Source organism: Phaseolus vulgaris, chromosome 7 (assembly GCF_051622355.1).
Source record: "Phaseolus vulgaris cultivar YP4 chromosome 7, ASM5162235v1, whole genome shotgun sequence".
Lineage (NCBI taxonomy): Eukaryota > Viridiplantae > Streptophyta > Magnoliopsida > Fabales > Fabaceae > Phaseolus > Phaseolus vulgaris.
The window spans coordinates 1662376-1677204 of record NC_143504.1 but is presented as its reverse complement, the minus strand read 5'-3'; the positions used below and the strand labels follow the sequence as shown (position 1 = coordinate 1677204).

At 28.4% G+C, this 14829-nt stretch overlaps 2 protein-coding genes across 5 annotated transcripts; both read right to left on the bottom strand.

The window, feature by feature from the left end:
• Nucleotides 1-751: 751 nt before the first annotated feature.
• LOC137829615 (monooxygenase 2) lies at nt 752-4276 on the bottom strand. 4 transcript variants are annotated; one of them, XM_090305461.1, is made up of 6 exons: nt 4125-4276; nt 3751-3897; nt 3048-3116; nt 2699-2864; nt 2361-2589; nt 752-1973 (listed from the first exon to the last, which is right to left on the bottom strand). In XM_090305461.1, the coding sequence occupies exons 1-6, from the start codon at nt 4199-4201 to the stop codon at nt 1909-1911; spliced, it is 753 nt and encodes a 250-aa protein (XP_090161587.1). In that variant the 5' UTR covers nt 4202-4276; the 3' UTR covers nt 752-1908. The 4 variants fall into 4 exon arrangements, with proteins under 4 accessions (XP_090161587.1, XP_068492559.1, XP_090161588.1 ...); XM_068636458.2 differs by having other exon boundaries at nt 752-1879; nt 4125-4259; XM_090305462.1 differs by lacking the exon at nt 3048-3116 and having other exon boundaries at nt 4125-4259.
• Nucleotides 4277-11958: 7682 nt separating this feature from the next.
• Nucleotides 11959-14532, bottom strand: LOC137827961 (monooxygenase 2). Its single transcript, XM_068634346.1, has 6 exons — nt 14270-14532; nt 14037-14183; nt 13569-13640; nt 13288-13450; nt 12820-13048; nt 11959-12673 (listed from the first exon to the last, which is right to left on the bottom strand). Exons 1-6 carry the CDS (start codon nt 14347-14349, stop codon nt 12114-12116), a joined length of 1251 nt encoding a protein of 416 aa, XP_068490447.1. The 5' UTR covers nt 14350-14532; the 3' UTR covers nt 11959-12113.
• Between the last annotated feature and the right edge of the window lie 297 nt (nt 14533-14829).

Here is a 14829-nt window from a genome sequence, read left to right as displayed (position 1 = left end):
GACAAACATTCCCTAGACCAAAAAAATAAAATATGAATAAATTTAAACCTGATTTTCCTACAGTAATTAAGACAAGTATTGCATTAATTACGAAGCATTCATGATATATTAGTCCACAGGAATTTCACTCTTTCCAACAAAAAAAAAGTATCCAAAAATTGAAATATAAATAATTGTAAATTTCAGAATTAAAACTATTTTAAATATACAATACATATTTTGTAGAAGTTTTTAATATGTTTAAAAATTTGAGAAAATAGGAACACGTGTGAATAATGTAAGTTTGCTCCTTTTAGGAAAAAAGAAAAAAAGAAAAAAGAGGTTTGGTTGGAAGCAAAGTGATGAAAATGCGAAATAAGGTGTTGGAAGTTTGAGAATGCAAAGGATTGTTTCCAAAGTAGTCTTTCATTCCAAGATAATGCCTAATTTTAATGGCTAACGTAAGGTATACATTCATTCATTTAGGTCAAGTCACGCAAGCTTTATTTCTTGCTTTTTCATCCCTCTTCAAACCCAATTATCCTTTTCTTCTTCCTCTTTTTTTAATAAAATTAAGTATATTCTTTTCATCTACTATAAAACCTCTTAGATACTTAAGGTACTTTTGTGTTTTTATTATTATCTTCTTTACGTAACAAATTAATTTTCAATGTGAATTATATTATAATATTTATATATGTTTGGATAAGATTGTCAGTTGATTGTGCAAAAGAAATTGTTTTTTTGAAATTTGTTACATTAACAAGTGAAATGATAGTGGGGAAACAAGATTTATTCTAACTCGTGTAACAACAACCTAAATCTTCATGTTTTTTTTCACTAGCACACATTTCAGTTCGCAAAAATAGATGTATGTGTATATCATATACTTTTTTTTGGCTTTATATCACTACAAGAAAATTAGTAAATAAAAATCAATTTTAGATATTAAAAATAATTACTTGCTATATTAACTAAATTAGATATTATTTTAGAGACTAAAAAATTATTGGTTTCTAAATTATTTTTTATTATTGACAAATAATTTCTAAATTGATATCTAATTAGCTACAAAAGTTTTAACTACCAATTATTTAGATTATAAATTTGGTAGAAAAAACATTGATAACTAATTAGATATCAGTTTAGAAACTGTTTATCAATAATATAAACTTATTTAGAAATCAATAATTTTTTTAGTCTCTAAAATAGTATCTAATTTAATCAAATATAGTAATTAATTATTTTTTATCATTAAAATTGGTTTTTATTTACTGATTTTCTTGTAGTGGTATAAAGCCACCAAGAAAAAAGTGTATGGTAAATCATATCATTCCAACTTCATCAGAGGTGTTGAGTTTTCCACAATCAAAATCTGACTTCTTCAACAACAACTCAGCTAGGAAATGAGGCAAAACTTTGTCCCTCACATATGCCACCAACTTCAAATCACCTTGCAGAAAAAGCCCCAGAACAAAAGATGTAACACTGATATCAATGTTTCTCCATCTTCTATCTCTTGCATATTTTCTCAAGCTAGCCTCAATTTTCTTGTATTGCTCCTCAATCTCACCCTTTTCCTCTATCTCTTTAGCATGTTTGGTTCTGGAGAATGCCTGAGCTAGGTACCTACCTAAAACAATCCCATCTTCCAAGGAACAACATGCACCTTGACCTAGGTCAGGGGCCATGGGGTGAAAAGCATCTCCAACAACACAAACATTGCCCTTGCTGATATTTCCTAGCACAAGCTCCCAATGGCGTCTATATCTCAATGGAGATGTTAAGATATCTTCTGCTTGTGTTTTCTCTATAAAGCATTTAACATCACTTGGCATCTTCTCAAACTTGTTCAACACCAATTGCTTCATTTTTTCTGGGTTGTTCACTAGCTCCTTCTCTTCAACATAAGTTAAATGTCTATGAGGCTCACACACACCTCTTAAATGGTGTGTCCGTGTCGAACACATGTATTGAACACGTATTGGTGAAGTCTTTAATTCAAAAAATATTTGTTAGATTTCTAACAATTCTACCACGATTCAAACACAATTTTAAAAAGGAGAAATACATTATCTAAAAATTCAAACTTATTGTATAAATTTTTAATATATGTATAAAAATAAGGAACAAATCATTTTGAACCAGCCATGAGAAACATATTTCTGCTATAAAAAAAAATTGAAACATACTTGTGCACATAAATCTTTATTGTCAATTTATATAATTTATAATTGTATAATATATAGATTTGTGTCCCCATGTCCTATATTTTAGAGAATATAGGTATCTTCATGTCCATATCTGTCTTGTATCAGTTTTCGTGTCAGTGTCTATACTATATAAATAAAATCAGTTTTCGGTGAAACAAAAGAATTCACCTTCAATGGTGGGAGTCCATGTAAAAAACCAGTAAACAGTTTTGTCATCACAAGGCAGAATACCGAATCGAAAGCCTTTTCCAAAGAAGTGCATGAAATTGTGTTGAAGGCCATGATTGTTCATCAACTTTATGTCACCCCTGATCACAAATCTCCCACTAAAAGAGGCCTCCCTGAAGCCCAGCCACTTTGCCACCATAGAGTTTATTCCATCACACCCAATCAACACCTTTTCAATTGCAAACATCATCCAAGGATCAATACAAGGATCAATAACGTTGTTGGAGTAAAACTGTTTTTAGAACCATTTCAGAAGTTGTTTTGTTTTTGAGTATGACCTTGGTTTTGATGGTGGTTCCATCAGCAAGATGGAGTATCTTGAAGAAGCCAGAATCTTGAATTGCAACAACCTTTGAGGAGAACCTAATGGTTCCACTTGGAAGTTCCTTTGCAAGTGCTTCTATCATTAGTTGTCTTCGAACACATCGAACTTCATAGTCTCCACTGCATCATCGATTGCGTGCATGAAAATACTCATTATTAATTGGCTACAGCCACTGTAACTTAATAAAAAAGCATAGGAATCATTGGGAAAATGAATCAAAAGCATAGGAAATTGGGTAATTGGAGCAAAAGTGTGAGTATTAAATATAGAAGATAGCAACTTTATTCATATGGGTGTCTTACTGTTTTCCTGGGGCCATGAGGCACAAGCTTGATGTTTGCTGCCCCATACTCAAAGATGTAGTCACATTCCTGCATTACAAATGTTTCACATAATATTTGTCTCTTCTTATCTTCTTTTTTGAAGCCAAACATACCCTTAGTTTCATGTTCTTTATATATATATATGTTTAAATATATATTTTTATCTCTATATACTATGACACGAAATTGATTTTTATCACTAATCCAACTTGTTTTAGACTTTCCGTGTACTTGTATTAAGGAAACTATTAGAATAAGTTCAGTGTTTTTTATGTAATAAACGAATTTATAACATTGATCATAACATCCACGTCACTTACAAGTTAGTATGAATCTTTTAACATTCACGTCAGTAATGAATCTTTTCCAAAATGGATTAGAATGTTAAAATATTATATTGACTTGTTACTAACGTGGATTCGTTAATTTTTTCATACTCATTCCAATTCGAAATATCATTTGTACAAATAAGAATCTTCCGTCACATAATTATAATCCACACTAAAAAATCGTTTGTTACATAAAAAATATTAAATTAATCTCTATATTTTTTTTAATACAAATTTGAACTAAACACAAATATCAATTTAACACATGAAAGTAAATAAAAAAAACATATTTAAGTCGTAAAAAATTAATGTATGCATTAGAAGAAAACAATGATGTTGAAATATTGAATTACTGTTTTAGCTGGATATGTTGGTGACGAAGAATGTCTCCCACACCAAGAGCATCCAAGGCTTTCCAAGCATTTGTCCATGTTGTTAAAGCAAAACCAGACACTCTTAAACTATCCGAATATTCTAACACCAAACTTCTCACACCCAACCTGCAACCAAATACGAAAAATGATATATTGACAATCTGTTTCACAGTACATAACTTCTAATTAATAATATAAAAAAAATTATCATTTCATACAAAAAGTTAAAATTTTAAGTATAAGCTTTTTATAATGGAACAAGGTTGTTAATGTATGATTTTTCTAAACTAATAAACATATAAGAGAACATTAAATGAATATGAAATCATATGAATATATGAAGTGTTTTAAACCTGTGAAGTGCCAAGGATGTTGCAAGCCCAGCAATTCCAGCTCCCACAATCACAATGTTTTCAACTGCTGATTCCATTGTTACTTCTTTTCCTCTCTTTCTTTAAGGTACCAAGATATGGTGCTTCTGCATTTTCTTCAAAAGAATCAGCATTTTAAATAGAGAATGGAACCTGGTCACTATAAATTTTCCCTTGAGAAACGTGTTATCTTTCTGCCAGGTCACAGTCCACCACAGTAGTTCCTACAATTGAATATAATTTTTTTGTCGGTCATGGGTGAAAAAAAAATTCAAAATGATACAAATCCAATCTATGTCCGAATTCATATTAGTTTTAATTTATTTGAATGAATTTATCTTAAATTTAAATTTATATCACTACAATAAAACATTGAATAGAAACCAATTCTTAGAGGGTGATGGAGAATAAAATTGCTATTAGGGTAAATTTGAAAAGGGTGGTGGTAGAGAATCTGGTGTGTGGTTTGTGTGGGAAGGTGGAAGAGTCGTCCAGTCATCTGTTTTCAGTCTGTGAGTTTACCTGACGGGTGTGGTGTCTTTGTTTTGAGTGGCTAGGAGTGTTTGTTATTCACAAGGATGCTTTGGTAAACTTCCAACAATTCAGGTTGTGTTCGGCTTCTGATATGGTTAATGACGTTTGGGGAGCGATTTGGGTTGGTGTTGTGAGTGAAATTTGGAGACATAGGAACACAGTGACCTTCGACAGGGGCGTGGTAGATGCGCTCGAAGTATTCAGGTAAATGTTTGGTCTTGGATTTTTGCAAAGTCCTGTTGTAATTCCTTTATGTAACGGATTGTATGAGGCTGATTGTTTAATGCTTTCTAGAGTTTGGTTTGGTTGTTCCTTAATTACGTTGGAAGGTGTTCCTTGGTTGGAGGTTGGTAAGGTGCTAACTCTTTATGTGTAAGGGTGGTTCATATTTATTTATTTTTTATTACTGATAAAAAAAAGAAAGAAATCAATTCTTAGAGACCAAAATAACTAGTTATAATAGTAACTAAATTAGAGACCATTTTAGAAATTTAAAAAAAAATATGTTCTAAATTAATTTCTATTATTGTTAAATAGTTTCTAAATTGATATATAATTAGTTACCAAGGTTTTAACTACCAATTATTTAGATTCTAAATTTGGTAGAAAAACCTTAGTTACTAATTAGATACCAATTTAGAAACCATTTAACAATAATAGAAACTAAATTTTTTTAATCTCTAATTTAGTAAATATAACAATTAATTATTATTTTTTTTTAAATTGATTTTTATTTTATAATTTTCTGTATATTTGGATTTCAAGTGCATTGAATATGGATTAGATATACATTACGTAACCTTTTTTATTATCCAAAAATAACTTTAAAGTGCCGTTCCGACGTGTTTTAGGCACACATGCACACCATTTTTTGTCATATGGAATCTTTACTTCTTTTAAGTTTATAAATTAGTCCTCCTTTCTAAAAGCAAGTCTCATTGGTACATAATAGGCACGTTTTTTTCGACCAACTTGTTTCCAAAAGGTTAAAGAAATTAAAATTATTTTATGTATGTTATAATTTGTAAAAAATTATTTATATGTTTTTTCTATTTTCTTAAATTTATTTATAAACTGATTATAGTTTATAGCAAAGTTCATCCTATTTAATTTTCTAAAAGTTTGTAAGAAAAAAATTGTTCAAATATATTGTAGTAAAAATTTTCAAAAAAATAATTAATTAATTAATTTCTCCTAAAGGTTTTTTTTATAAAATATTTCTAATTTGTATATAATTTAATTTTAAAAAAAAATATCCATTTTAAATAGTGCAATGCATGTATATAGTTTGAATAGTGCAATGCATGTACATAGTTTGAAAAAGATATCCATTTCTCCTAAAGGTCTTCTTAAAATTTCTTATTCTTACGGTAACTGATGAATAGTACAATGCATGTATATAATTTATTTGCAATCATTATATATGCTTTATTATATATATATATATATATAAATAAAGAGTTTATGGTAGACTCTAATTAGCATAAGAAAATAACATAGCACATATTAGTAACAACATTTTTGTCCGTCATTGGATTCATTGGACTCAACTAAGACTTGTTTTTAACAACAAGAAAGAATAAATAAATTTAGTTTATTTAAAGGATGATTTAACCTTTATAGAAGATATAAAAACTAACACTCCTCTCTCCAACAATCCCCCACATGAAACCTCCATATGCAACATTAACAAAATCAATTAAAAAAATCCTACCATTCCGAACTCTCTCTTAAGCTAATTCTCCTAAAAAACACTAGACGTCGTCTCGTCACCCTAAGAACCTTTTTTTAATGAAGAATCTTAAATTCTATGAATAAATCCTAAATTGACAACTTAAAAATTAGTCAACTTATCAACACACACATTCCCTACACGAAAAAAATAAAATACGAGTAAACTTAAACCTAGCAGTAAACACAACACAAACTAAAACAGAATCACATTCAAGTCATACATTAGAAATCATTTTATAAAATTTTATTAATAATAGCTTAGATACCAATAGTTTTTTTAGTTTATAAAATTGTCTCTAATTTAATTAAATAGTAACTAATTGTTTTGGTCTCTAAAATTAGTTTCTATTTAATGATTTTCTTGTAGTGTTAGGATAACTTATTTCAATAGTTTTCATACTACTATTATTCATGAAGTGTAAAGTTTAGATTAAGGACAAAAATCAATTTTGCGTGAAAGTACATAGACAAAAAGCACATTTAATCCTAAAATTAAATTACATTTATCAAAATTGATATTTGATATGGATAAAAAAAAATAGGGATAACAATTACCAAAAACTGCGGGGCAGACTCACTAATCTAGCCCACTGACCCGCTTTGTCCCGCTCCGCATAACTTGCAGTTTGTGCGGGTCCACAGTGGGGCAGGGTGAGTTGGCCCGCTAGCCCACATAAATAAAAAATATTTTTTTTTGTAAACAAAATATACTCTATTTACCTATTATTAAGTATGACCTTTATTTTATTTTATTTAAAAAATAAATAAATTTAATGTACTAAAAATGTTTTATTTTAATCATCTAAAGGAGTATTAAGAGTGACAGTGGATTTAGTTTTAAGTAAAGTCTTATATTTAAAATTTGTTAATAAAAAAAATATAAAGAAGAGATTTCAATAAGATAGTTAAAAATTTAGTCATCTTCATCAAAATATTTTGTAGCAAAACTTTGAAAAGGTACTCTTATACTTTTACATACATACATAGGAAAATAAATAAATACAAAGCAAAACTTTAATTATTTTTAATCAATCCTTCAAACAACCCTCATACTTGAATTTATATTTTTTATCTTAATTGAATGAATTGAATCACAAATGAAATTTTAATTTTAATTTTTCAGTAATAGGAATAAGTTTTTTTATGATTAATAAAATTTTAATTTTTGAAAAAAATATTTTTTTATGCGGACTAATCTGCAGGTCCACAAGTTACCTCTTATGCAGGGCAGACCAGTAAAATGAATATGCACTCCTTGTGCGGAACAGGCCTATGCGGAGCGAACCAGCCCGCATTGCCACTCCTAAAGAAACCATGAAAGTTAAATTTTTAAATGTATAAAATAATACGATTCATGCTCTTCATTCTATCTGTTTGGATAAGGTTGTCTTGTCGTGGTTGATTATGCAAAAGAAATTGTCTTTATTTGCAATCTGTTACATTAACAAGGGAAATGATAGTGGGGAAAACAAGATCTTTATTTTAACACTTTCATGTAACAACGACCTAAACCCTCATACTCAAAGATGTTGTCACATTCCTGCATTTCAAATCTTCTTCTGTTTCAGATATATTTTTCTCTTCTAATCTTTTTTTTTAATGTTAAACATACCCTTAGTTCCATCTATACCTAATGGGATTTTCTTCTTTAACTGTTCTAAAAAATTCTATTTTATTATTATATCAATATTTAATTTTATTACTGTATTATGAGCATTGCGTTATTTTTTATTTTTTTTAAAATATATTTAAACAGTTATCAATTTAAAATTAATCTTAATTAGTCGATTTAAAAACTAATTTAGAATATTAGTAATTAAAATCTTGATAGTTAATAATTAGATACCAATTTAAAATTATTTTATAAATTTTTATTAATAATAAAAATTAATTTAGATATATTTTTTTTTAATTTATAAAAAGATATCAAATTTAATCAAATATTAATTAATTATTTTATTATTTAAAATTAATTTTTATTTAATAATTATTTTATATTGATTTGTTTTTATGTGCAAACGAGTGCCGGTGGTGATGTCGTTCTCCTTCTCTTATCTACCTTTAAGCTAAATACAAACATAATTATGCATTAAATTATACATTAGAACAAGACAAATGATATTCAGATATTTAATTACTGTTTTAGTTAAATAATAATATTTAATATGAAAATTTTTATTTAAAAAATAATGACTGTTTTAACTGGAGATGTTGGTGACGAAGAATGTGTCCGACGCTAAGAGCATCGAAGGCTTTCCAAGCATTTGTCCATGTTGCTAAAGCAAAGGCAGTGACCCTTAAACTATCTAAATATTCTAACACCAAACTTCTCACACCCAACCTTCAACCAAATCTTCCATTAAATTAATAAACATATAAGAGAACATAGAAATCAATATGAAGTCTTTTTAAACCTCAGTAATTAAATGTGTTCCAGGGCTGCATAATTATTCAGAAAATATAGCAATTATTACAAAGTGAACTTTAAGCTCAATTCAATTCCATAAAATCGGTTCATGAGGTGAGGTTTGCACCCACTTATATACTATGAATTGTCCTCATCTCTAGTTGATGTGAGATCTCCAACAACATAAATACCTATTCTATTATTGTCAATAATAATTGTTCTGATTTCTTATATTCTTCATACAGATATTCTATAAGGTTTAGGATTTAGGGTTTAAAATTTATTCTTGATGAATAAAAAAAACCTGTGAAGTGCCAAGGATGTTGCAAGCCTAGCGATTCCAGCTCCCACAATGACAACGTTTTCAACTACTGATTCCATTGTTACTTCTTTTCTTCTCTTTTTTTAAGGTACCAAGATATGGTGCTTCTGCACTTTCTTCAAAAGAATCAGCATTTTAAATAGAGAATGGAAGCTGCTGACTATAAAAATAAATAAAATAAAATAAAACTAATACTTAATATATTAATAATGAATGAAATACTTTTATAAAATAGAATTTTTTTTCACTTCTTTCTAAGCTGAAAACTTAAAATTAGTACCCAAAACTGAAAACTCGGATTAAAAATATATATTGTGAATAATTAATATTAATAATAATATTATTAATAAAAAAAGATAAAATATTTTTAAGAAGAAAAAAGAAATAAATAATTTTTATAGATTTATATTTCTAAAGTGCAAATTAAATTTATAAAAAATATAAACTTAAACATTTCTCTCCTATACAAACAGGAAACAAATTCATATGCATGTTTACAAAAATAGATTACAACCTAATTATCATGACTAATTAAGTATTGATAGGTTTAACTTTGTATAGGAACTTAATATTTTAACGTTGAAAATCTTCAAAAACTTTTATTCATATTGATAATTTTTAAATAAAGGAAAAACATAGTTGAACAATGATAATAATTTCACCCATTTATATAAAAATAAATAAAAAACAAATCTGCCTATAAATTTCATAAATACTCATAATTTTTATAGTTAAAACTCATAAGAAAAGAATCCTAATAATTTCTCATGTATGAAGAAATGATTATTGAGAATTTTATTAATGGTCTGCACCTCGTTCTGTGGTCACAATCAATCAATAGTAATCAATGAAATTATGTGTTATTTAGATTATCATGACTAATTAGGTATTTGTAGGAATAGTTTAGTTTAGGAATAGATATATATACCTACCTTATTTAATTTCAGTATTAAAACAGAATGCATTTTAACTAATATCTATATTGATTAAAAAATTAACAATAGTAAAATATAAATTACTTGAAAATTGTTAAATGAAAACTAATTTTGAAAACCAAAATAATTAGTTACTTTATTGTCTAAATTAAAAATTATTTTATAAATTAAAAAATTATTGGTATTTAAAAGTTTTTATATAAAAAATTACAAAATAATTTTTAAATTGATATGTAACTTTTAACTACCAAAGTTTTAACTACTAACTACTTATGTCCTAGATTAATCTCTATTACTCTTTTAGGTACTAATTTAAAATCTAAAATATTATAATAGTAGTTAAAATTTTGATAACTAATTTAGATATAATTTAAAAACTATTTTATAATATTTTATTAATAATAAAATTATCACTAATTTTTCGGTCTCTTAATTAGTACATAATTTAGTTAATATAGTAACTAGTTATTTTTTTTATAAATTTAGTTATATGATTTTGTTGTAATGAACAATTCAAACAATTAAAAGTGAATTATTTTAAAATAATTTGGAATCTTAAAAATAAATTCATTTTTTATTTATTTATAGAAATATATTTTTTATTTATAAACTTAAATTATAAAAAATAATTTATATATATATATAAATAAAATCAAATCAATTATGAAATAAAAGAATTTAAAATTATAATTCAAGTATTTATAATAAATGAAATAAAATAAAATAAAACTAACACTTAATATATTAATAATGAATAAAATACTTATAACTTTTACAAGTTTTAGTATATAAAATAGAATTTCTTTTCACATCTTTCTAGCCGAAAAGTTAATATCGCGGTACTAGAACTGAAAAGTCATATTAAAAATATATATTGTGAATAATTAATATTGATAATAATAAAAATAGTAATAAAAAAGATAAAATATTTTTAAGAAGAAAAAAAATCAAATTTATATTTCTAAAATGTGAATTAAATTTTTTAAAAATATAAACTTAAACATTTCTCTTCTCTACAAAAGGAAAACAATGTGAAGTGAATGTTTGACACTTCACCATAAAAAGCAGTACCACACAATGATGAAAGGAAGCAATGACATGACAGTGATGAAGTGGCTTCAACTGAAGAATGCCATCATTTTAATATGATAAAGGAGTTGGTCATGTTGTGATTCTCTTACACTTTCTAAATGAGTTTTAATACATGCACATCACACTCAATGTGTTAGTTTTATGTATGTGTATATTTTTGGGAAAATTTTTGTTTACAATTTTCATATTTATTAACATATATTTATTTTTTAATTTTGAAAATGTTTCTTACAAAATAGTTTCCTAAATGTTAACATTTTAAAGATTTTAGTAATCCAACTAACTTAATTTCTACTAGCTTACTATATAGGTTTGAATGATAATATTCAGATTTTTTTTTTTTTATTTAAATAAGAGTTTATTCTGAGTCATCAATTCATATCAGCATTAAAGTAAATATTTGTAATTTTTAAATTAGATAAAAAGATTAAAATGTTTTTCTTTAAGAATTAGTTTGTGTGATAGATATCATATATAATCATTAGTTTTAAGGAATGGAAATTAGTGGTTAAGTGAGATTACAGAATAGTTGTGTTAATAATACTATGTCAAGAATATAACGAGGATTGGTTGGGTGGGTGGTTGGTAGAGTTTGAAAATTGTGTATAAGTCAAGGATTAAGCAGGTTAATTATGATCATTTTTGTATAAGGAGTTTGGACACTCTTCAAGTGTCTGTATAAGAGTTGAAATATTTGTCAAATGTCTGTATAAAGGTTGAAACACTCCTGAAGTATCTCATTTTATTTTATTTTTTCTGTAATGATAAAAAAAATATAATAAAGAAATGAGATAATAATGAAATTAAAAGTGTAATTAAATGAGAAATAAAAAATACAATAGGAGACACCAATTTCAAAATTAGTTCCCCTTTGAATCTATCATGGTAAAGAAGTAAACTTATTTTTCCTCACTGAACTTATTTTGAAGTTTCTAAGCATGCAAGTCCTAAGAATTATTTAGGTTTCCACAATCATAACCTGACTTTTTGAACAACTGAATGGCTAAAAAAGGAGCCAAAATCTTATCCCTCAAGAAGCTAACAAGTTTGGACTGAGCTTGCTGAATAGAACCCACCATATAAGCTGTAGCAATGACATCAATGCTTCTCCATCTTCTCTCCTTTGCATATTTCTTCAAGCTTTCCTCAATCCTTCTGTGTTGCTCTTCTTCCTCATCCTCATCCTTCTCTTTGGCATGTCTTCTAGGCTCTTTGGAGAAGGCCTCAGCAAGGCACCTTGCTAAAACAACACCATCTTCCAAGGCACAACACCCTCCTTGACCAAGGTCAGGAGTCATGGGGTGGAAAGCATCTCCACCAACACAAACATTGCCTCTGCTAATATTCCCCAACATCACCTCCCAGGGATGCCTATATCTCAGTGGAGCTAATAGGAAGGAATCCAGTTCAGTGTTTTCTATGTAGTATCTAACATCACTTGGCATATTCTCAAGTTTGTTTAACACATACTGTTTCAGTTTGGCAGGGTTCTCTTCTAGCTCTTTCTCTACAACACAAAAAAGTGAACAAGTAGACAATGGTATGAATAATGTTAAATGTCATGAGATAATAGGCACATATAATGAATGAATGAATGGTGTTTTTTGCAGTCAAAGTTTCTACAATGAAGAACTTGTGTATTTGGAAATTCACCTTGGCTGGTGGGTGTCCAAGTGAAAAACCAGTAAACAGCCTTCTCATCACATGGAATAACACCAGCTCTAAAACCTTTGCCAAAGTACTGCATGAACCTGGGCTCTAACCTGTGACTGCTGTTGACCTCTGCACAACCCCTGATTGCATATCTCCCAGTAAAAGAGGCCTCTTTGAAGCCTAGCCACTTTGCCACCAATGAGTTCACTCCATCACACCCAATCAATACCTTTTTCAATTGCAAACATCCATGTATTAAGTTGGAATTCCATATCGATTAGAGACTAAGCATTTCATAGTATATAAGTGAGTGCAAATCTCATAAAAGCCGTTTTTATGATTTTGAGTTAGGTTTAAATTACATAAAGTACATTGAAGTTTATTCATTTGGATTCATAATTGTTGTTTTCCTCTTATACATGAAATATCCTTGCTTATTTCTCATGACATGTCACACATACTATTTACCTTGGTTTTGATGGTTGTCCCATCAGCAAGATGGAGTATCTTATAGAAGCCAGATTCCTCAATAGAAACAACTTTTGACAAATATCTGAGGGTGCCTCTTGGAAGCTCATTGACAAGGACTTCCAACATTGATCTCCTTTTAACACATCGAATTTCAATATCTCTACAGCATCACAAAAACACCAATCACAGAAAGAATTTGGATAAAATTTAAGAAACATGGCCTCTACAACAAAGTGAATTGAAAGATTTAGGCACAGTAATTGATAGAGTATAGTTACTTGCTGTTTGGTGTTGCTCTGAAAGGTATGGCTGCTGTTTGTTTCCCTGTAACCAATGAAGTGGTGACAATCCTGTAGTCCAGTTGCAGTAGTTTAGTTCACAGAAAAATAGTAAGAAGAGAAAGTTCGAAAGATGTGGATGCACATACTATTAAGAATTGGAATTTAGTTCTAACTCAACCTCATAAAGCTTAGCTTATAAGAAATAAAAAACTCAATTATGAGGCTCGGATACTCCTTTTAAATGGCGTGTCCATGTCACTCATACGACACTTGTAAGACATGTATCATATCTATGTCCCCGTGTCCTACATTTTAGAGATTATACGTATCTCCATATCCGTTTTGTATCAGTATCTGTGTGTACTACATAGCTTATAAGACAAGATTTGTACCAGATTTGTACCCACTTATATACTATGAAATGTTATAATCTATAGTAATGAATGTGAGATCTCTAATACATACCCATTGAGCTGGAGATGCTGGTCGCGGAGTATGTCTCCGACACCGACAGCATCCAAAGCCTTCCAAGCATTTTGCCATATGGACAAAGCAAAGCCAGTGACCCTTAAAGTATCCGAAGATTCCAAGACCAAACTTGGGATACCCAACCTGTGAGCATAAATGAAACATAAAAGAAAAATGAAGACATAGAAACATAGAAAGATAGTTGGTAGTGAAGGAAGTGGAAAAGATACCTGTGAAGTCCTAAGGATGTTGTGAGGCCAGCAATTCCTGCTCCCACAATCACAATATCTTCAACTAATTCTCTTTCCATTGCTAATGTTGTGTCTCCCTTCAATTGGATTGAGTGATCCAGCTAAGTAGTGTTTATATATATAAGTAGTTGGATAAAGATAAAGAGAAGGTTGGCATAGTTAAATTTAAAAATAAAAAGAGAAACAAAAGATGTGAGCATATTTGAGGGGAAGGAAGTGAGAAGCTGCTACTCGTGAGGATTATGATGGAATGTCGTCATGGAGTATGTCACACTCACAATCGAAGCAAATAATTGGGGAAAGTGATGCTTTGTAAAGTGAGACAATTTATCTTAATGTGATGAATTTATATATAAATATATATAATAAAAAGTAAATTTATAATTAAATTATATGAAAAAATATTAAAATAATAATATTAGGTTGTTATATAAAAAATGTAGATTGTAAATTATATATTAGAAGAATACACTTTGAGTTGAAATGAATGAAAGATACGATATCCTTGTTTGACAAGAAAAGTAGCTCAGTGACACTTC

Bases quoted from the DNA above. Each gene is read 5' to 3' on its own strand.
- LOC137829615 (XM_068636458.2), bottom strand. From the start codon at position 4,201: ATGGAATCAGCAGTTGAAAACATTGTGATTGTGGGAGCTGGAATTGCT. The intron at 3,117-3,750 runs GTAATTCAATAT...TTTGTAATGCAG, and splicing joins CAACATATCCAGCTAAAACA to GAATGTGACTACATCTTTGA. The intron at 2,590-2,698 runs GTCATACTCAAA...GCAATTGAAAAG, and splicing joins GAACCACCATCAAAACCAAG to GTGTTGATTGGGTGTGATGG.
- LOC137827961 (XM_068634346.1), bottom strand. From the start codon at position 14,349: ATGGAAAGAGAATTAGTTGAAGATATTGTGATTGTGGGAGCAGGAATT. The intron at 14,184-14,269 runs GTATCTTTTCCA...TTATGCTCACAG, and splicing joins ACATCCTTAGGACTTCACAG to GTTGGGTATCCCAAGTTTGG. The intron at 13,641-14,036 runs GTATGTATTAGA...ACTGGACTACAG, and splicing joins CAGCATCTCCAGCTCAATGG to GATTGTCACCACTTCATTGG.